Source organism: Manis javanica, chromosome 4, assembly GCF_040802235.1.
Source record: "Manis javanica isolate MJ-LG chromosome 4, MJ_LKY, whole genome shotgun sequence".
Taxonomy (NCBI): domain Eukaryota; kingdom Metazoa; phylum Chordata; class Mammalia; order Pholidota; family Manidae; genus Manis; species Manis javanica.
In genome coordinates this window covers 48058641-48082815 of record NC_133159.1, presented here as the reverse complement: position 1 = coordinate 48082815, position 24175 = coordinate 48058641, and the positions used below count along the sequence as shown (strand labels likewise).

The 24175-nt window shown below is 39.2% G+C and overlaps 1 protein-coding gene and 1 long non-coding RNA gene across 10 annotated transcripts in view; one reads left to right on the top strand and one right to left on the bottom strand.

Moving 5' to 3' along the window:
- FGGY (FGGY carbohydrate kinase domain containing) overlaps nucleotides 1–24175 on the bottom strand; it is a 409199-nt gene that overhangs the window by 355937 nt on the left and 29087 nt on the right. For all 9 annotated transcript variants that reach the window (XM_073234008.1, XM_073234011.1, XM_073234012.1 and 6 more), the window contains exons 3-4: nucleotides 20122–20233; nucleotides 14015–14166 (exon numbers count right to left, since the gene is read on the bottom strand). In XM_073234008.1, coding sequence (XP_073090109.1) covers nucleotides 14015–14166; nucleotides 20122–20233 — 264 coding nt within the window. The remainder of the gene's footprint in view (nucleotides 1–14014; nucleotides 14167–20121; nucleotides 20234–24175) is intronic.
- Nucleotides 937–14008, top strand: LOC140848898 (uncharacterized). The gene is made up of 3 exons (XR_012130182.1): nucleotides 937–1323; nucleotides 2292–2352; nucleotides 2427–14008. It is a non-coding gene; the product is annotated as an uncharacterized lncRNA (long non-coding RNA).

Below are 24175 nucleotides of genomic sequence, written 5' to 3'. Positions count from 1 at the left end.
ATTAGATTTAAGTTAGATCCCCAGCTCCACACTCGCTAGCAAATAAGGGGACCTCTCTTAGCCTGTTCCCACCAGCTCACCCAGGAATAATAATGCCCACTTCCCAAGGGGTCTGTAAAGAATAAGCACAACTTAAAAAAAAAGTGCCTACCCACAAACAATATAGATTTTTCCCTTCACTCTTGCTTTTCTTAACAGCATCTAGAGAAAAGTACTTGACAAACAGGCCTCACTAATTTTCTTTCCAAAAATCAACTATTTCTGTCATAACCACCTGAAAGTTTATCACTACAACAGCACTCTACAACTTAGCCAATGCCTTCTAAATAACACCATTTTATAGAAAGGAAACTGAGGCCCATCCGTGAAGTGAATTACCCAAGCTCATGCAGATAATAAGTGAAAAGCCTGGGGTGAAATCCCAGACACTTGAACTCCAAACTCAATACTGCTTCCCCACTGTCCAGCTGCTGCTTCCCAGGACATGGGAGGTGCTCGATAAATACTTCCACAATGATTCACTCTCGCAGGTCCATGGGCTGTCTCTGACCCCCAGCCAAAGCCAGACCACATGGCCCCATGCCAAGACAAGTGCAGTAAGCTTCACTCTGGTCCCGATTCTCTCTCATCTATCTTAGGGTCACAGAATGTCACCACTGAAGAACTTCAGGGGTTAGGTAGACCAGCTGTTCCCAAATACCAGCTCACAGAGTGATAGTTGTCCATGACCACAATTTTCACTAATTAGTAGTGAAGTAATAACAATAATAAAAGTAGTATTAGGGAAGATGAGATCCTTATTATTCATAATACTATGAATAATTAATTAGAAAAAAGATGTTAAATTGCTTGCTTTGCTTTACTTAGGTAAGCTCCAATACTATAAACATGCAGCATTCATGTGTACCATAGTTCAGACCCTTTAGCAAAGCCCTAATGAGAGACAGAGGCCAGGGAGGGTAGAGCCAGTAACTCAGGCATCTCTCTAATTCCCTCTGAACACTCCCTAGTCTTGCATTTTTGACTGTTGAGATTACAAAGCTTGGAAGCCCAACTAAAGGAGCTTTTTGAGAGGGTGTGGGTATGGATCTTAATGGGGCTATGAGTGAGATCAGATTTTCTTTTATTACTGAGGCTGCTCACCAGTTTTACCTAATCCATAGTCTCTCCATTCAGGAAGGATTCAGAGACATGGGCTTTTATGGGGATCCCTGAATCACTTTATCATTCAACCAGCAGAATGGTCCCAGCTTGATGCACAGACAAGTCTCAAGTGAGGTCTTAGCTGAAGAAGCACTTCCAGGACCCCTGGGTTCAGAAGAGGTAAGGAACTAGTTGAACCTTTATTCATTTTTTTTAGAACTACAAACATTTAAAGTGAATGTAAAGGGAAGGAAGAAACTAGCTCTTTAAGAGGTAGCTCTAAAGTGCTGGAGCATAGATGAAAGAGGAATGGGTTGGAATTTGTGTAGCAGACAGAATCGTAGATTCCACTCAGTCTCAAGCATAATTCTTTAATTTTGAGTCTAATTTAGAATAACTCTGTTAAAGTTTTATTCTAGGGTTCATATTTATTTTACAACCTTAAGTGAGGCAAATGTGTTTTCTGGGATATGAAACTTAAAAACATGAGAACTAACTCTCTACGTAGGTCTCACATCTGTAAAGTAGACTAGGGGACCTTGCGTCATAAAGGCTGGAGACTGACCAAATAACCTTTACCATGCCTTTTTTAAACCCATTTCCTAGAGTTAGAACACACAGGCTTGGCATTCCAGCATTTCCAGAAGAAACAGAGGCAGGAAATGGTAAAAGCCCCTCTATCCTCAGCTTCTCTATCTGCAAGATGAATGGCAATACTACCTCACAGGATTTTCCTAAGCTTTAAATGAGCTAGCCAACTTAATAGCACACAGTAGACAGTTAATAAATTCCAGTGCAGGTGTTGATAATATTTGTAGACAGCAATCAAACAGCAATCAACATCTTAAACAGAATTTTGTAAGTATTTCAGAAAGGTAAAGGGTCTTTCTTTAATTCAAACTGTTTTCACAAAGGTAACAATGTCTCAACTTTAAAAACTTAAAGGAGGATTGGTGGGTGGAGAAAAGGGCAGATAAATGGATACATACGTGATAAAACAAGTCTAATAAAATGTTAATGGCAGAATCCAGGTGATGGTTCTGACAATTCACCATAAAATTCTTTCACATTTTCTGTATGTTTGAAAAATTTAATAATAAAATGTTGAGGAAAATATGACATTCAAAGTCTCCTGTACTTGGTCCTAGACTTGGGAGCTCCTTGAGATAAAAGACACCCTTGGCTTCTGCTTTGTCTCCCCATCACCAGGTAGGTACCTTCTGAATAGCAATTAATAAAGAAAAGTTTGTTTCACTAATTAAATGAATATATTCCTACCACAGCAGAGGAGTTATTCTCATTTTGAAGATAAGAGAACCAAGAAAAAGCAAAACCAACCCAACTGCTCAGAGAAATGAGATGTAGTTATCCTTCTAGAAGAAGCCCCTGTCCTGCATCTTTTTTGACTTGCCTCCTCCCTTGCCTCAATCAACATGCATCGACCCCAGGCCTCCAGATTTCCAAAGTCACAGTTCACCTCAAGGAGACTGATCATGCTAATAAATTGCCTATATCACAACACACATAAAATGCATCTTTCCTAAAGACAGTATTTTCCTCTAAGAGATGTGACCTCCATTTTAGCCACTGTGAAAGAAAAATCTTGCTCAAGTTTTGTTTCACACTGAAAGATACCAAGTAGGCAGGCCAGCCAAACTTAGCTATCTTTCTCCTGCCTCTCTGGTCACACTAAAAAGACCTTGATGTAGCTGACACCCCTCTACAGTGGTCAGGAAGACTGGCAGCAAAGAAGATGGGCACATGGGCCCATCTACTATAGCCATAAGTATGGCTCTCGCCAGGAAACACGGACTCATTTACAAATATTTGTTGAGTATGTTTTCCATGCCAAGCACTGTCTTGGCTCTGAGGACACAACAGACAGGTGTGGATAAATAGATTTGGTCCCTGCTCTTATGGAGCTAAGAATCCACCAACTAAATAGGAAACATCGTGCAGCAGAAAACAAACAAGACAGTTTAGAGCCAAAAGGGACCTTCATGAAGACCCAGTCCTGATACCTGTGGACAATCATTTCATCTCTTTGAGGCTTGTTGTATTCATCTGTAAAATTTGGCAATTACTAATAATTATCTCACAAGGCCATGTCATTGATAAAATGAAGTAAATATATGGCAAAGTCTTCCCTAAACCATAAAGTAAACACAAATAGACAATTGTAATGATAGCTGACATTTATCAAATGTTACTAGGTATCAAGCCAAGTCCCTTGACCCTTTGTCTTTTTTTTTTTAATTACTCTGTTGGACTATAAAACTAAGAGAATATAGCACATTACTTGGCATTATTCAAATATGCAAATTCAAGGATGATAAAGGATTCACTGTCCAGGTAAGCGAAGGCAGACCATCAGCCTCAATACTCTGTATATTTAGTTACAAGCCCAGTTAATGGGCAGACCACCCTGGAGAGAAAATCCACAACAGATGTCCTAACGACAGCTGACAATACTGTCAGCACTGCTCAAAGGCTGGGAAGAATCTGGTCCGAAGGTAATGTGGCCCTGGTACAAACATTCTAAAGAGAGGCTGTTTGAATCAGTAGCTGAGTCTTGGATGCTGCCATTAACAGTCAGGGAAAAACTGGAAGGGGTTGTCTGCCCCAAGAGTGGAGAGGCCCAGAGGAGGTACTGCCTCAATCTTGAGCCATCATTTCACACATAAATAAGCTGTGACTCAAGGTAACAGGACCATGGCCAAGGGGTGGCTCTGGTGGAAATGAGTGGTCATACTCCCAACTTCCTTTTCCACAGTGGGGACAGAAAATTAACTTACACTCAGCCTGCAGTGGGTCTTTACTTTGGAATGTAACTATTGGCCAGACACATCCAACCATCAAAAATAGCATGGTACATGTTTTATTTAGTTCATCAGTTCATCCATCCCATCCATCCATTTACATATTTGCTGAGTTATTATTAGTGTTAAACAGCAAGCAGAACCCTGAGACGCTAGGCATATGGAGATAAATGAGGCACCATACAGTGTGATAAATTCCAAAGAGGTAAGGGGACAGAGGACAGGACCCTAATCACACTCGACAGGGATAGAGAAAGTCAAGGAAGGCTTCCCAGAGTCTTGGAGATTTAGTTCAAGTTTTCCCAAGCGAAGAAAGAAATTATTTTAAGTTTGCCAGGTGAAGGAAAAACCCAGAGCAAAGACCCAGAGGTATGAGACAATATGGGTATGGAATCCTTAGAGCCACTAACCAAGAAGTTTACCATCTGGAAAGTCTTTCTAATTCTCCAAGCATTTTGTTATAGGAAAACTAATGATGGATTCCTTGAACAGATTCCCACAGCCTGGGTCTCAAATCCAAATGCCTAGAGGGGTAGTGCTGGAAAAGGAAATAAGTGAGGCAAGCTGGGTGGAGATGGCTGGGAAATGAAGGACACCTGCCCCTTCCAAAGGGGGCAGCCCCTTGTCAGCTCTGGCCAATTCCTTCCACATGGGAATGTGAGTCCAGGATTGCCAAGTCCTTTTGTTACTTTTTCTAGAGAAGCAGAGTATCTGGATTTTTATGTGAGATTTCTTAGTTTTTAAAGTGCTGGAAACTAATTCAAGCACAGGGTGGGTCAAACAGAATCCATCTGGGAACCAGATTCAGCCAGTAGGCTGCCAGCCTGCAGTCCTGGCATGCAGGAAGAAATGGGCGCCCCTTGAGAAAAGGCAGTGAGGGCCAGTGGATTGACCTCACAAGCTGGAGGGAGGTTGCATTTGGTGAGAATCCTGGCTCTACCACTTACTTTGTGTGTGGTTTTGGAGAAGCTACATAAGCACTCTGGGTCTTGTTTTCCTCATCTGTATAATGGGAAAATAATACTGTCACTGAGGGGCTTAGATGAAATACTGCATATGAAGCCACTCACACAGTGTTTTTTTAGGAAAATGAGCCCAAGGAGAAAAAAATCCCATGCTAAATAATGAAGCATTGTCAACCAGAAAGTTTAGCTATGACTGTAAAAATCGTCTTTTAATGGAAAGGTACTAAGTAATAAAAGCATGAGCATTGTGCTGGAACAGTAGCAAACTATTCCAACCATGGCAGTGTCCTTTATTAATGTTTGTTTGAATATATAGTCAGACTTTTTTTATTTACCGGTAATTTCTTAAAACAAATGCATTTATAGGACTGTACATTCAGTGTTAACAATTTTTCCATTTAATATTATAGCATAAACTCTGTTGCTGCTATACCAATATTTACTATGCCAGAGTGATTTTTTTAAGTCATGAAACAGATTGTGTCATACCCATACTTAAAATCCATCAACCATTATCTCCCATCAATCTTGATGATTTCTTTCCCACGGTGAATCTACTGCTCCCTCTTCCTGAAAATCTCATCATTCAGGTCGAACAAAACCTCCCAAGAGAAAACACGCTAGCCATGCCAACTCTGTTCATCTGTGTCTCCTTCATAGCATTTTCCAGAAAACACAGTCACTTTGCATATGTATTTGTCTCCTTGTGTATTTTCTGCCTCCCCACACTAGAGTCTCGGCTCCCAGAAGACTCTCTAGGGCCCTCATTTGTCTTGCTCACCTTGGCACCCCCAACACACACTACAGTGCCTGTGACATAGGAGACAATCAGTATTTGTTAAATGAAAAAAAAAAAAAGAAAAAAGTGAACCCACCACCCATTGTTACCAGCCTCAGATCCTGTGAAGTCATGGCTTATAAGCTTCTTCCCTGGACTAGTTTATTCAAAACCCAGAAAGGCAAATATTTGAACAGGCAGTAGAGTGAGATGGTGATAACCTCATAATCAATCTGAAATGCTAAGGTTCAAATCCCAGCCTTGTCACTAATTAGCTGAGTGACTTAGGTAAGGTGCTTAATATCTCTGAGCCCATTTTATTACCTATAAAAGATGATACTATAGGGTGGTTGTGAGGATTAGGAATTTAACATGGATGAAATGCTTAGAAAAGTGCTAGATACATAATAAGTACTATATATACTTTACTGTTTTCGCCTGTTTCCTCATTCTTACTGCTTGGCTGATCTATACATTCATCTCCATTCAGACTCTAATTTCCTTTTTTTTTTTTTTTTGAGAGGGCATCTCTCATATTTATTGATCAAATGGTTGTTAACAACAATAAAATTCTGTATAGGGGAGTCAATGCTCAATACATAATCATTAATCCACCCCAAGCCTAATTCTCGTCAGTCTCCAATCTTCTGAAGCATAATGAACAAGTTCCTACATGGTGAACAAATTCTTACATAGTGAACAGTACAAGGGCAGTCATCACAAAAACTTTCGGTTTTGATCACGCATTATGAACTATAAACAGTCAGGTCAAATATAAATATTCGTTTGATTTTTATACTTGATTTATATGTGGATCCCACATTTCTCCCTTTATTATTATTATTTTTAATAAAATGCTGAAGTGGTAGGTAGATGCAAGATAAAGGTAGGAAACATAGTTTAGTGTTGTAAGAGAGCAAATGTAGATGATCAGGTGTGTGCCTGTAGACTATGTGTTAATCCAAGCTAGACAAGGGTAATAAAACATCCACGGATGCAGAAGATTTCTCTCAAAACAGGGGGGGTGAGGTTCTAAGGTTCTAAGCCTCACCTCTGTTGATCCCCAATTTCTCACCTGATGGCCCCCCTGTGACTGTGCCTGTCTTAGGTTGTTTCTCCCTTGAGAAATCTTACCCGTCTCCGGCTAACCAGTTATCTTCCGGGGCCATACAGGGAAATGTAAAGTTGGTAAGTGAGAGAGAAGCCATATTGTTTGAAAAGGTTAGCTTTTTACTTCTTTGCAGATTTATGCCCTGTGGCTTCTATGCCCAGCATTTGTCTTGAGGTATCTTTACCACTTGGAGGAATTAGATTCTCGGTAAATTCAATATGAGGCACGAATTCTATTTAAGGGTTGTAATTAGGAAGGAAGAAGAAAAGCTATAGAAGTAGCAGGCGGAAGAAAACATGGGAAGATTGATTATTTCTTTGACATATCTTCTTGTAGAGTAACTTAAGCATGTATAGGTTTTAAACTACTAATTAAATTGCACACACACATTAACATAATAGGAATACAGTTACATAACCAAAGCAGATCTATAATTACCAGCCATCTCCAGTGAAACCAAGAAAACCAGTTAGGCATCCTAGGCATTTGTGAAAATTTATCTATGATATGATGGATATTGTCCAAAGACTCTAATTTCTTAAAGGCAGAGACCACTTCTGGATTCCCACAGTCAACTGCAGAGGCCCCTATAGAGCATGATGGGGGACAGAACTGAGGTATGGCTCTTGATGTTGGCTTGATTATATGGTATGAGACTATGAGTAAGGCATTTAACTTCTTTGAGCTTCAGTTCCCTCACTGGTTAAAGGATATAATATCTAACCCACAAGTCTGGTGTAAAGACTGTACAAAATTATCCTTGTGAAATATAATAAGTATGGGGCTGGAGGCAATGGTGAATTTTAAGGGAAACTAGTAGAAGTTATTCAGTAAATCAGTCTGCTTTGCAGTTCAAAGCTGGCTGCCTCCTGGTATAAGTATTACACATAGGATGTGGGTGATTCAAATAAATGAATGACTGTGAAAAAATGTTTTATACTCTTCTACTGTCTCTTTTCTATGATTATCTCTGACAACTCTGTGGTGTTTAGATGCTTTCCTTAGCTCTTAGTCAAACAGGAAAAACATACCACTCATGACAGTCAGCTACATGAAATAAAATGTTCTAGTGTTTAAAATTCTCTCAGTTGGTGATAGGATGTTACTGGCATGCCCATCAGTCGAGATAAACAATTTTAAACACAATGGAAATGAAAATTAAATTACTATTTGAATATCTACTGTATAAAGCACTTTGCAAATACTCTGACTAAATTAGAATAATTTCACAGTTCTAATATTATCCTCATTGTACAGCTAAGCACACTAAAACTTAAAGAAGTTGATTTATCTTATCTAAGGTCCCAAAACTAATAAATGGTGAAAATTTAAATGCAAGAGTATTTGGCTCCAAATCCTGTACTTTTTTGATGCTGTTGTTTCAGAACTGTGCTGTATCTTCCAAAGTTCCTCAATATTTTGTATTAGTTCTATTGCTTAGATCTGATGAATGTAGGTGAATATTATTAGACCTGTACATGGAATTTAAAGCCAGAATAAATAACAGAAAGACTATAGTTTCTACTATAATGCCATTAAAAAAGAAATGGTGCATTTCAAAGAAAGAAACTTACATTGTTTATATTTATAAAGTTTTAAGATGAGAAGAAACCTAAAGATAACAAAATAGATGTTACTATGTCAAGAAAAACAAAAGAATAAGGCCAGATAAGGCATTAAAAGTGAGCTGAGGCAAGCCTCTTCTTTTACTGAAAAGGTACTAAACCCAGACTTTCTTGACCTCCAACAGAGTTTTTTCAATAGTTCCTACTGCAAAGCACTTCATGGACACTTTCCACAGCTAGCAGGAACTTACCAAACCACCACTATAGGCATCCAAACACCCAGGTTCCTCCAAAAAATCTACATATTCCAGAAAAGGCACATTAGAACCAATCAGAGAATCATTTACTCATTTTCCCAACATGTCATCAGGGAAACAGAAGCAGAGGGGCCTGGACTGAGAAATGGGAAGGGCACATATATTTTCTAACCCCATCAACAAAATCCTCTGACACTGCAGCCCATTGGTTCCAGACCGTTGGGATGAACAATGAAAATCTCAAACGGTAAATTGATTAGCTTTTTGCTCTGCTGACAATGGCAAAAAGAGGAAATGACTTAAAAGACAGATTGGAATATCTCCATGCAGCCTCTACAAGCCAGTTAATTATCTTCCATTAACACTGAGCTGTCAGGATCTGCATCAGCCCGTTAACTTTCTTGACCTTCCTCAGTCTGCACCTTGTTACCCTACAATGTTTCATGTTTATAAAGATAGGAGGCTCCAGCTGTTTTGGCCTGACAGAACTTAATTTACATTTGGCCTTCATTAAGATGAGAGTCAGAATCATTGAGACCAAATGGAAAAGCCAGACTGCTGGGGGTTATGAAAAATTCAAATGGCATTTTTCCTTTTATCTGACAGTTCTTATTAAGGAGACATACGTCAACCTGAAACACATAAACCTTAAACGTAAAGGACATGATTAAAATTCCATGTTGCAGAACTGGGACCCGAGTGACTTTGCCTAAGAGCTACAGTGGTCCTAGTACATCACTTTTGTCTTCTGAGAAGTCTGAACTCCAAAATCTGCCCAACAGTCTGACATCTGATTCCAAGCTAAGGACACAGGAGCACATGAATGATAGCAATACTGCAGTGAGTGGTCAGCTGTGACTCCTCCATCGAGCTCACCCCTCATAGCCAATCAATCTCAATGTCCTGCTAACATTATCCCCTAAGGATTTCTGGAACCTATCTCCTCTTCTTCCTACAGTATATAATTCAGGTTTCATTACTTCTCACCTGGAGTACTACAACTGTCCCTTACTGGGCCACTCAAATTATTCAAATGATATTTACTGAGTACCTACTGTGTGCCAGGCATTTTATTAGGGGTAGGGAAACAGCAATGAACAAAATGGATATGATCTCCATCCTCCGGTGGATTACAATGGCTGGAAGAGATAAGCATTATACAAATAATCATACAAACTGACTTACCATTACAGTTTGTGAAAGGCATAATGAAGTAAAATTAAGAGCACAATGACAAGAGACCTCTGACTTACTTGAGGGTCAGGAAAGGCTTTTCTAAGGATGTGACAATAAAGCTGAGACCTAAATGATCAGTTAGAATCAGTGGTGAGTAGAGGGAAGAGCATTCATAGAATAAGGCACAGCATTACATCATCAAGACCAGGGGTCAGCAAATTTTTCTCTAGCAGCCCAGTGAGTAAATATTTTCAGTGTTTCAAGCCATACAGTCTCTGTCTCCACTACTCAGTTCTGTCAATGTAAAGGAGTCATCAGCAATAAATAAACAAATGAGTATAGCTGTGTTCCAGTACAGCTCTATTTATGGCTGCTAAATTTTAGCTTCATGTAATTTTTCTAAGTCACAAAATACCATTCTTCTTTTTGATTCTTTTTTAACCATTTGAAAATATAAAACCCATTCTTAGCTCCTAGGACATCCAAAACAGGCGGCAGGCCAGATCTGGCCCATGGGCCCTAGTTTGCCAATCCCTAGTCAAGACTCAGTGGTGGCAAAGAACTGGGTGTGTTTGAGGCCTGCTGAGTGGATTCCTGTGGATGGGTCAGAGTGAGCAAGTTGAGGGACACACAGTAAGCATAAAAGGGGAGGTAAAAATGACATCACATACCATCTTCTAGGCCACGTTACAAGTTTTGTAATTATCTTCAGAGCAAAGCAAAGCCAACACAACCAGCTGACACTATTGTCACATAGTGTCACAAAGTGCTATATTCAGGAAAGGAAGAAAACTAGTTCTTATTTCCACACACATATATTTTCCCACCCCAGTCCAATCTCTTCATCCCTGCCAAAGGTCTCTAAGACATTCTCTCCCTTGCTTAAAAGCCATCGACTAATTTCACCAAAGAAGCCCTTAATAAACTGCACTAAGCTACTTACCTGCCTCATTTCCTACTACACTCAGGGAAGCTTCCCAGGCTCTGGTATCAGGACCTACATACCTTAGCATAAATGAACCATAGTCTCTCTCCAGAATATTCTGTCTGTCTTCTCTAGTTGGCAAAACCTTCACTTACATCTTGAGACTTATCTCAATAACTCCTCCAGGAAGCAAATTGTTTTCCCTGAAAGCACTTTGCATATTCCTGCATCATAGTGCTCAGCCTATCTTCTGATGGCTCTGGTTCCACAGCTCTTTCCTCCACCGGCCCCACTCCTAGCTTACGGAGTAGCCCACATCCCTACCACTGTCCCCAGTGGACTCTGTGCCCTTCAAGGGTAAAGCTGAGTCTTCTTTGTGCCCACGCCCCCAGTGCCCTTTACATTGCTGGTTCACAGCAGGACCTCAAATTAATGTTTAGCAAATTAAGGAACTAAGAAAGAATAAACAAATAACAGTTTGTCTTGCCTGAGTGTCCCAGCCCTGGGAAAGTTCACTATGGATTCAGTGAGACCCAGAAATGACAATGGAACATTCTTGGGGTAAAAGGGTTTATATCTGGCTCTATTTTCCTAGCCATAGGTCAAGCACTAGAACTACATCTGCGTCCAGCAGTCTGCAGGTCTGTAATCCACCTCCATGTCTGCCTCCACTCAGAGATCTGGGCAGAGCTCTTTATATAGTGACTCAGTCAACAAGAGCTTATTGCCTAGGGTGTGGAAGCAGTAGCCTAGCAGCAGGCCAATTACACCATCAAGTAGTTCAGGTCAGGTGAGAATCCTGGCCATAGGAACTTCCATTTCCCCACACAGTCCCATGAACTCAGCACAGTCTCTGGTTCTGTTCTTGAACATTGCTGAGCAAGCAGGTCTGCTGAAGCTACCTAAATTTCTTATGCCCCAGGGTCCAATAACCCTATGAAAAAGAAGTACTGTTTCCTGATTCTCCACAAATCGGTGCTTTTCAGGATACTAGATGTGGATAAAATGAGTTCCTGTGGCCAGGATTCTCACCTGGCCGTGGTTCACTAGCTCATTGCACACCTGTGGGCAATACATGACTGTTGACTCTAGATAAAGAGCTCCGCCCAGTGCTCTGGGCACGACATGGTGGCAGGGCTGCAAGGCTGCAGGAGAGCAGAGCAGAGCAGAAGCTGGAGTGGTGGCAGTGCCGAGGACAGAGGCCCAGAGGATGGCTGTGCAGGACGACTGTGCAGAGAGGCCCAGAGGACAGCTGTGCAGACAGAGGGGCCCAGAGGTAGAGACTGGCTTGCTGCATGCAGACTCGCTCTGAGTGAATGGGATTCTAGTGACTGACCTGCCACCTGGAAATAAAGTTGGGTATAACCCTTTCACCCCAAAGAGGGTTCTGCTGTCAACTTTCTTTGGTCACATTGAATCCATAGTGAACTTGCCCGGGGGATGAAACCCATTGGCAAGACACTAGGGAAGAGCCTTTAGAACTGTAAGTGGTCTTACAAGTCTGTAGGCCACCAGCAACATCAGCGTTGCCTGAGAGCTTAAAAACCAGCAGCTAATCTCTATCTTCAAATGCAATTCTCACGCAAATTTTCATTCCCACCTCAGGACTACCAAATCAGAACCTGCAGTTTAACAAGACCTCCAGGTGATTTACTTAAACATTCAAGTTTGAGAAGTGCTGAAAATCATCTTGGTCGGGCTTTAAGGAGAAAATGCTAAAACTGATTATTTTAGAAATACCTTTGTATTTTGCATTTGTAATCACTATAAAACCAAAGGAATCCTCCGCAGAGATTCCTGTGCATGCTTACCAAGAAGTAAAGATAAATTTTAAAAACTTTAAAAACAGATTGGAGACTCAACCTTCAGGTAATTAAATACAGATAAGGCAAAGTTTAGGGCCCTGCTCAAAAAATTCTTAAATGAACTTAGATGGGGGAAAGGATGCATGATTGGGTGGAAGGATAGATGGATGAATGGATGAATAGTCTTAGAAGGTTACAATCACTGCCATGCAGTCTAGAGCTTAATTATTTTCTTTGGGCTTTATTTAGTGTAACTTTATCTCAAGTACACAATTGTTAAGTATTCTGAGAGGTTCATACCCAATGTATATTTAGATCTTTTGGGGTACACAGCCACAAGCTGGCTACAAAGCAGATGTTAAGAACTGATGATGATGCACCAATGACCAACCACCTGATCTTCCTCACCTTAACTCAGGATAGTTCTTCCTTACCTGTGGTCAAGAAGGGTGATATAGCCAATCCTTTGTCCTCTTGCACCAAGTGTAGGATGCCCTCATTCCTGGTCCTACTACCCTAAGTGGCATCCTTTAGAGAGGGACTTTAGTGCTATGACATGATGGGGTGAGTCAGGATGTAAAGCCCACTAGACAGGGTTTCAATTGCAGCTCTACCACCTATCTGGGGAAGTCACATAACCCTCTCTCAAGCCTCAGCTTCAGATGATGCCTACTAGGCAGAGCTTGTCAGGGTTAAGTCTATTGATACCCACCTAGGGGTTTTCAAATCCCTGAGGTTCCCAAAGGACTTGAACTTTCTCACACATCCTACTCTGTTGGGAATTACTAAGCTGACATCACCATTCTCCACACTTCACAAAAGATCCTCACATCTGGAAATAGGGACCACCCGCAAATTCTTTGTCAGGAGAGCACCACATCACTCAAGGACACTGAAACTCAAGATCAGGTGAGATGACAAAGGATATACCTTAAAAAGCCACCAAAGCTAAAGAGCAATCACTGAAGGCTACAAGTGTACAGAGAAAGCAGGCTCTCGTCAGAAGGTATGGATTTAATTGCAGCTCTGCCCCTTTCTAATTGTAATGGTAATTAACCTCTCTGAACTTCAGTAGAGTACTGGATATTAAGAGAACCGATTTTGGAGTCACCACTCTTAGATTCAAATCCTGGCTCTGTCACATACTGACTGTCACTTTGAGTGGGTTGCGTAATCTCTATTAACTTGTCTACAAAGCACAGACCAAAAAAAACTGACTTCACAGATCTACTGCTAGGATACAAGGAGATAATGTGCCAAACACTTTTGTGCCTCACATGATTTAAGCATATAAAACCAGGAATGATTTAACTGCAATCTAATCAATAAAAGGGGTCAATCTTCCTTAATAGAGTTGCTGGGAAAAATCAGATATAACAGACTTCAGCAGGGTGGCTCGTACAGACAGATCCACAATAAATGGGATCCCCTGCAATGATCAGTATCATCTCCTCACCCCAAGACACTCACCTCTTTCAGCCACAGAAGCTTAGGAGCCTGCATTTCCACAGACATCGCACCCCCGACATGCTGCAGGACACTGTGCTGGGTTTCATTGATCCTTTGGACCTGACTGACCGCCCGGTGGTCCAGCCACATGATGACATTTCGATGGGAATCCCCTAACAGAAACAAGGGAGATAAGGACACACATATTCTCATCCTTCTACTCAGGGGGGCACTTGTGGATTCCCAAGTGCAAAAGTCTGCACAACTACTATAATTTCATACATCAACGAACAAGTGAAAGGACCCCCCACCCCAACACTGATCTACCCAACATTGGGTTTCCCTTTAGGAGATGTGTTCTTTGAATACAGCCTCAGGGTTAAGCATCTAAAACCAGTCAAGATCTATCAATTAACACTATTATTATGCATTCTCTTTCGACTTCTTTCTCTCCTTTCCTATCCCTTTTATTCTAGAAAAACCCCTTTCTGGATATATATTCAGGAAAAGAGTCTATGAAATAAGCCTAAAACAACACTTTGACTTTTTAAGATATATCTTCTTTAAATATGGGAAAATTTTTAGATGATATAATACATCTAAATAATACATTGAATACATCTACACAATGGCTTTTATCTGCTTATATTCCCACTTTTTCTAGTCATTTTGACTAAAATTAGTTAATTTGGGTGTTTTTTCCTCACTTGATTGGTTTGTTTGGTGGAATAGGAAGCACTGAAACTTTCCAGTTTGGGAATCAGACAGACCTAATGGGGAATGCTGACTCTTTCTGTTACAGGTCTCTGAGACATACGAGAAAGTTACTAAATTCTTCTCAGACTAAGTAAAATGAGGATAGACAACACCTAATATCATATAAGAATCAACTGAGATTTTTTTCACTCACTGAATAAAAGGTAATTCACATAGAGGATATGGCAAGTACCTGTCGCACAGTAGGCCCTCAAGGGGAATAAACTACAAGGAACAGAACTTAAATCCAGCTGGGAAAGGAGGCACTGCCCCCCATATCCTTCCTCTACCATCCTGCAGCCCACACAAGCACACCCCTTTCTCCCTTCCCCAGCTGCTGTTAATCCCTCAGGCACTGACCGACAAGCCATACTCGTTTTCCAGACCTCTGCTCCCTCAGATGGCAGAATGCAGAGAACAGCAGTGAATATACCTGGGAAATTCTACAAGGGAAAGATAAAAGGGGACCCAACAGTAACTGAACCAAGCACTCCACACATTAACTTATCTCATGGCATTATCTTAACTGAAGCGATTACATGACTTTGTTAATAACAAATATTTATAAAGCTTTGTGTGTCCGAAGCCCTGTGCTAAACATTGTGCACACATCATTTAATCCTCAAAACAACCGTCAGATCTAGGTCATTTTTAATGACAAACGGACTCCGGGATGGAAGACATGCTTACTGTCTCACAGCTGGGGAAAGCAAGAAGTGTGCTTTGAAAACAGATCTGTGCAGAGAATAGATAAATAAATTGGTGAAACAAATTTACACTGACACTACACATCTCAATATGAGTAATGATACCAGCTGGGATATTTTTAAACACAACATACATTGTTTGCTGCTGTGAGTATATGCAGATGAAGCAAAAGCACAGAAACAATGTTTGTGAACACCAGCTTCAGCACCACAGTCACCTGCTGGGCAGAGGGGTGATGGAGGGCAGAGGCACAGATTTAAGTTTCAAGCAGCTTAAAAAAAAAAAAAAAGACGCGCCAAATACGGCAAAATTTCATCTACCTATCCTCAGTAGTGTGTACATAGGAGGCTGTTTTATTTTCCTTACTCTTCCATATCTTTGAATTTTTAAACCTGAAAGAAAAAACACCCACCTGATACCTAAATTAGGGTATCATCATCATAATGAGATAAGGTCTGTCACTGGCTTGCCTGTCTGGAAAGATTTCAGGTTCCACTTCAAACAACAGTAATACTTCAAAAATAAGAGAAAGTACATAAGACCTGCCATAGGTACATCTAATTTTTTTTTAACAGCTGAGTAAATAAACTGTATAACAAAACTTCTTAAAGCTCTGGTTCTCAACCTTAGTTGTATATCCAAATCACTTGGGATAACTTGAGAAATACTGATGGCAAGCTCCTATTCCAGAACCATCATAGAGTCAGAATGTGGGCGTGTGGGTGTTGAGGGGACAACATCAGTAATTGTTCTGCCAATTGGTTTCAGCCCCAAACAAGCTCACTACAGATTCAATGAAACCAAAAAAATGACAATGGAACGTTCTTGGTGTGAAAGTGTTTATACTCAACTTTATTCCCACAGTGGCAGGTGAATCACTAGAATCCTGTCCACTCAGAGCAAGTCCATGCAGCAAGCCGGTCTCTGCCTCTGGGCCTCTCTACCCCCACAGCCACCTCAGTTGCTGTCCTCCGCACAGCCACCCCTCCAGTCTCGGCTCTCCTGCAGCTAGGCAGCCCAGAGCACTGGGCGGAGCTCTTTATATAGAGTCAATAACAATGTATTGCCCACACGTGTGTAGTGAGCTAGCCGACCAGTCAGGTAAGAATCCTGGCCACAGGAACCTTCACTTTCTCCACAGTATTCTTCTTAAATATTGCATAGAATGTATCTGCAACTGCTTCACGATAAAAACACCTGTTGCTAAATCTTTCAACTGTAAAGACAGACTTACTTACTCAACAGCTGCTACTGCTTCTACCTGTAGAAGCTTCCAAAATCCAATCAAAAGGACCATGAAAATTTCACAGAATTTTTATATTTATTATAATTATTCATATTTTCACTGTAGACAAAAACCAGGAAGTTAAAAAAACTTTTTTTCTGCTCTTCTAGAAAATCACAAATAAATGCCTCCACTGAAAGTTCAGTTTATCATTTGCTGAGCAAATTCCAGGCACAGTGCTGGGTGCTGGGCTATCAGAAAGAATATGCCAGAATCCCTACCTTTATGGAGCATGTGGTTGAATGGAAAAAACAGTCTATATAGGGCGCTGACTGTCAGAAGGACGTGGAACACCGAGGAGCAGGTGAACAGAAACGGCCCTTGTTAGCTGGGCCTGAGGCTGCACAGAAAGCTTTCAAGTGGCAGGAAAGCTTTAAATTAGTTCTGAAAATGACTAGCCTTTGGTTAGCTAGGTGAAGAAAGAGTGAGGTGGAAGGTCCCACACAAGAGAGACAGCCTGTGAACAGAGTGCAGACGAAGAAGGTGTTATACTGTAAGACAATTGGAGGCAATGTAGTAGAGAATGGGGATTATAGAGTCAGTTACCTTAAGGGCAGAACATTCATCCATGTATTCATTCAACTATGATTTTGAACACCTGACAGGAAGTGCTTCAAGCATGCTTGAGGGTAATTCCCATGAATTAGCAGAAACACCTTTGGGATTCAGTTCTGAGTAGTCTGGTAGTAACTTCCCAATTCCAAGTTACCACCCTTGGTTCTTCACCCTCCCAGGACTCCTGTGGCTGGGATAAACCAGCCAGAACTGTGTTCTGAGCCCGGTGGGCTGCAGAAGGAGGAAGCCTGCAGCCACAACACCACTGTCCAATTCAGGGGCTGTCCGGACCTTCAGAGCAAGAGAGATCAAAGGAGAAAAAGCTCCCCACCAGACTATTTTATCATGCACTGATGATTAGTGTTCTTTAACTACTGTACTTTAATTGGTATCTGATCTTTGTCACTGAAGATGGTAACAGTTTTGCTGGTCTTACAGGTTTGGTTTTAATGATGATGGATCATTTCCTGACAACATTCCCTGTTTCTCATCATTACTCCAGCTAACCAGTCAAGAATTGATTACTACTATGCAGGTAGAAGTCTTTAAAGTACGTTTGAACCACCTTTAAAATTCAAATTCCATTGTCAAGCACAGGAAAATCCAATTTAGATCAAATTTAACCTTAATAGAACCTGTGGAAAGGCAAGAACCTCATGAGGGGCCTGCAGCTGGATGCACCTGATGAATGGGTATAGTTAGGTGGAATAAAATTAATTCAACACTTACAGTTAGGGTTGCATCCTAGCTACCCTTTTAACAGAAATGTTGTTAACAGGAGGCAATTCTACCTCTAATAAGAAGATGGCATCCAGACAGGGTGCACTTGTAAGCAAACTCTCTTCTTCCACAGTAAGTGTTCCTGTTCCTAATGTTTTAGTTGTCTATTCAGCTGTACCCAGTGATTCTCCACATACTAGAATTATGCAGAAAACTTTCTTAAAAATACTGATGTCTAGCCTTACCCCAAGCCAAGTGAATACAAATCTTGGGGTAAGGTTCATGAATTGGTCACTTAAAAAAAATTCCCAGTTGATTCTCATGTATAGCCAGAGTTGAAAACCATTTGTTTTAGCATATTAAAAGGATCTAGAGTCTTTGGAACTTAGGGCTCTTAACATCTGAAGTTCTACCTAAACTGAGAATTGCTCTTCCAACATCCCTGATGGACCTTCACTTGACCTCTACCTAAAGAAAGCCAATAAAGGAAGCATGGATAACTCCCACATTGGCCAGCTCCAAAGCTGGCCAAATCTCAAAATTAAAGAGTGCTTGCTGCTTGCTGCTGAGCTCAGATCTGCTGATTTGGCCCCATTCCTCTAGTCTCTGTTTTCTGAAGTGGCCCAGAAATGGGGCACCCTGCCTTCCTAGGCCAGAACAATGCCAGCTGAGCCAGTGATCAAACACTGAGAACAAGGACCATGCATATTAGAACTGAACCTAAATCAGACAAGCCTTGGCACACAGGAGATGCTAATAAATATGGCAGAAAAGGAAAAAAGTGTGTGTGTGTATAAGATGGTCATCATTACCACTGTGCTCTAACCATTCATTCATTTGCATACTTTTTCAGCACATGTAATTTATAAAAATCACTGTTCTAAATTAGGTCCAGAGAAGTGGGTGGGGCACATTCTCTTAAAGAACTCATAATCAGATGGAAGAAACGTTTCTGAGCATTCAGGCATCAGGCTCTCAATTTTCACAGCAAAGCTGTTTGATTATTTAAATTCTTTCAAAGAAGAACACTAAGAAAGTTAAGTGACTTGCTCTAGGTGTCACAGCTCAGCAGTAGTATAGATGAGATCTGGGGTTTGCCTGACTCCAATTCCAGGGTGTCCCAGTGTGCCCTCTTATCCAGAGACACTGGTTAAGAAGGGTGCTACTACAGCTTAACACCAGTTAAGAAAATCATGATTAAATAAGGATCCATTTACTAAGGGTCCTCCAACAGTCTAGTCCAACAGGTTTGCAATGGCTACCTTAACAACTGCCTGACAAAGTCGACAGCTACCTTCCTTGAGACAGAGCATGCAAATTCCAGTGCACCATAGTCTCCATCATTCCCAAATGCCTTCCACTCATTACAAGGTTAAATATCAGTTGAAATCTCCCCTTTGTGCTGTTTTTTTCCTCAAACCTGGCCTATTTTTCTCACGTACATCAACTACATGACTAGTGTGGACTTCTGGGTTTGCAACCTCAGCACTAACACTAATGGATACAAGTTCTCAAAAGGGATACATCCTTACCTATAAAAAAACTTCTAATGGTGGGCCCCCAAGTGACATTTATATTTGAAAGAGCTCATTACTAAAAGTGTTTATTACAACAATATCATTAAATGGGAGGTCTTTGATATGGTTATTGAAAACAGAAAATAGAACAGTCATCTGTTTTCAGTTTCTGTGTGATACATGGTCCTGTGTGCCTGATTCTATTTCCTTTAAATGGCCTTGACTCACCCACTCGAATGTGGTATAGAAGCTTCATATGTAAGCAGAAGACATTGACAAGCCCAACCTAGAACACTTTTCTGTTTTAAGGCTACTCACTCTGTGCTAATGATCCCATGTCCTTCCTTAACCAAGCTCTCTACTACGGCTCTTGTTCATTATGGACCAGGTCTCTCCCTAATCCATCCCCTGATGTCATGCCACTCCCACCAATTGTTCTCTAGGCTTTTAACCTCTGGGACCTTATTTCTGGTCTCTAGACACCACCTATAAATCACTATTAATGATAAAAAAACACCTGACCTCATGTTTCACTTGGGTCCCAACCAGTCTCCCACCACCAGGGAAAGAAAGAGGAATGGTCCTACCTTCATTGTTTACTGGTAAAGGATGAAACTGCTCATCCAAAACAACCAGAGAACACGTGGCATCAAACCCAAGCCCTCGAATTTGGGTTAAATCGATCCCTTGTACAACTTCCTGTTTAAAAAACAAACAAAACATAAATTACAATGCAGGCTTTTAAAGTGAAAAGAGTTACAACTAGAAGAAAATGAATAACAGAATATCAATAGAATATCAGAATATCCTATAAATTAATAAGAAAAAGACAATCTAGTTGAAAATTAAGCAAAGGACATGACAAGTCACTTCATAAAACAAATAGTCAAAAACACACAAAAAGAATTCCAACTCCACTACAATTAAATAAATAAATAAAAATACACCAATTTTTGCTTTTCATATTGGCAAAAATGTAAAAGATTAATAATATGCAGTAGTGGCCAGAAAGGAAGTAGATCTTCTTTTATGTTATTCTAATAGTGCAATAATTTAGTACAAATTTTGGAGAATAATTTCAAAATATTAAAATTGAAAACATGAATAACTTTTGGCCCAACAATCCTACATCTAGGAACCTATCTTAGCAAATTATTAGCATGAATATGTAAAATTCTATGTAGAAAAAGATTAACTGTTGCGCTGATTAAGAATATATTTAAAAACTGAAATTATTTTTTTATTAAATTAATTATGGTACATTTATAAAATAGAATATTCTATAGGCATTAAAAAGAAAGAAGTAAAGAAAAAACTTAGTTCTGGGTGCGGCAGTATGAAGAGGTTAACAAAACCTCTTGGCAAATAAAAGTATAAAACTTGATAAAATCATCAAAAACAACCACTTTGGGGCTATGGCACTTGACCAAAGCCACAGGAAAAATTGGGAAGCATTTATTCTTGAAAAGTCAAAATTGTATTTAAAACATTGCCACCCCACCAAAAAAAATAAGAAAGAAGGAAAAAATCTAGGACCAGGTGGCCTCAATCAGAAATTAACATTCAAGGAAGAAATAATACCATTCCTATACAAATTTGTTTAGGAGGAAACATTTTCAACAAATTTTGCATGGTATTCCCTGGTACTAAAGCCAAACAAAGACATCAAAAAGGAAAGGATATTATAGACCAATATTTGACATGAAGCAAGATGTAAAACCTAACAAAATACTGACAAAAAAAATCTTGCAAAATATAAAATATACATTATATACCCTGACCACATGGAGTCACCCCCAGGAATTCAAGGGTGGTTTAATATTCACAAATCAATGTACTATGTATATTAATGGCATAAAGTACAAGTACCGAATGGTCATCTCAATGGATACAGAAAGGGAGAGAAACAAAACATTTAATACAACAGGAAAGAAGGGAACTTCCACAACTGATAAAACCATCGACAAAAACCTACAGCTAAAGTTATACCTTATGGTAAAACGAATGATTCCCCCCTATTATAAACAAAGCAAGGATGTTCTTTTTCACCATTTCTATTCAAGGTCTGCCAATGCAATAAAGCAAGAAAAAAGAAATTTAAAGCATATAGGTTAAAAAGGAAAAAGTTAAAATGTTTTGGGTTTTCTTTTGCAGAAGACATGATTACATATGCAGAAAATCCTAAAAGAAAAAAAAAACGACTAGAATAAGCAAGCTAAGATCACAGGATACAAGATTAACATATAAAAATCAATTGTATTTCTATATACTAGCAACTAACATTTCAAAACTGAAATTAAGAAAATATTACCATTCACCATAGTATCAAGAAAAAATAATAAGGAATGAATTTATTGAAAGAAGTTCAAGATTTATACCAAGAAAATTATAAAACAATGCCACAAAAGAAATGACAAATTGTAGAAATATGCCATATTTGTAATGGAAAGTTTGCTAAGATGGCAATCACCTCAAATTGATCTATAGATTTTACACAACTCCTATTAAAATCCAAGGAGGTTTTTTTTTTTAGAAATTGACAAGCTGCTCTTAATATTTATAAAGAAATGCAAAGGAAGTAAAAGTGCCAAAACACTTTTGAAAAGAAAGAACAAAGTTGGAGAATTTAACCTACCTGATTTCAACTTACTATAAAACTACCATTACTAAGTGAGTATGGCATTGGCATAAGGATAAATTTATAGACCAAAGGAACAGAATACAAATATAAGAAATAAACTCAAACATTTATGGTCAATTGATTTTTAATAAAGGTGCCAAAACAACTGTATGGGGAAAAGGCAGTCTGACAGTGGTGCTGGAACAACTTACACCTTCAGACTTACTTCATACACACACAAAAATTAACTGAAAATCTATCAAATTCCTGGACGTGAGAATTAAAATTATAAAACTTGCAGAATAGCTTCATGACATGACTTAGAAAAAGGTCTCTTAAGATGTAAGACTTATAAAAGAAAAAAAATTGATAAATTTAACTTCAAAATCTTTAAAGTTTGCTCTTGAAAAGAAACCAGAAGAAAATGGAAAATAAGCTACAGATTGGGAGAAAATATTTTCAATCTATGTATCCAATAATAGATTTGTATGTAGAATTTATAAAGAACTCTTATAACTCAATAATGAGAGGACAAACAACTCAAAAATAAAATAGGGCAAGAATTTAAGTATATACATCACCAAAGATGTACAAATGGCCAATAAGCACATGAAAATATGATCAACAATGTTGGTCACTGAGGAAGTACAAATTAAAATCACAGTGAGATTTATTAGAACAGCTATAATAAAAAATATTGACAATAGCAAGTGTTAGAAAATTGTGTAGAAAGTAAAACCCTTTTACATTGCTGGTACAAATGAAAAATACAGCCACTTTAGAAAAAACATTTGACAACTTTTTAAATGTAACTTACCACACAACCCAGTAATTTCACTCTGAGGTATTTACCAAAGAAAAATTAAAACATGTCAATACAAGCATTGCACGTGAATAATCATAGCATATTACTCAAAATACCCCGAAACTTGAAATAAATAAAATGTCCATCATGGTTACCCAGATGTTTAAAGAAAGTGTGATATATCCATACAACAGAATACTACTCAGCAAGAAAAAGGCATGAACTACTGATATGTACAAAAACATGAATGAACCTTAAAGATAGTATGTTAAGTGAAAGAATTCAGGAACAAAAAACTGCATGTTGTATAATTCCATTTATTTGAAATTTCTAAAAAAGAATAACTACAAAGACAGAAAGCAGATAAATAGATATCTATGACTGGGGTTGGGGACTGACTGCAAATAGGCACAATGGAACTTTTTGGGGCTAACAGAAGTTTCCTAAAACTGAATAACGGCGATGATTGTAGAACTATGTAAATTTAATAAAATCACTGAACTGTACATTTAAAATGAATGGGCTTTATGGTATGTAAATTACACCTCAAGTTGTTAAGTATTAAATGAAGTTGAGCTACAAAAGATGAAATGCAAAGGTATATATGATACATTAGTAAGGTAAAACAAAACAAAAAGAATACAGATCTTCCTCAACTTACAATGCAGTTACATCCTAAAAAATTCATCATAAACTTAAAAAATAAGTTAAAAATGCATTTAATATATATCCTACCAAAAAATCATAGCTTAACCCAGCTACCTTCAATGTGCTCAGAACACTTAGTCTATAATGTAAATCATCTAACAGAAAGCCTATTTATAATAATGTTCACTATTTCATGTAATTTACTGTATACAGAAGTGAAGAACAGAATGGTGTATGGGTGCAAAATGGTTGTCAGTTGTTCAGCCTCCTGACTGTGTGGCTGACTGGGAGCTATGGCTCACTGCTGCTGCCCAGGAGAGGATAGTCCTGCATGTCACTAGCCCAGGAAAAGGTCAAAATTTCTACTGAACATGTACTGCTTTCACAGTATCATAAAGTTGAACAACTGTTTAAATCGCACCATCATAAGTCAGGACCAGCTGTATATAGGCAGACCTTGGAGATATTGTAGATTTGATTCCAGACCACTGCAGTAAAGCAAATACTGCAATAAAGCAAGTCAGATGAATGTTTTCATTTCCCAGTGAATATAAAAGTCATGTTTACA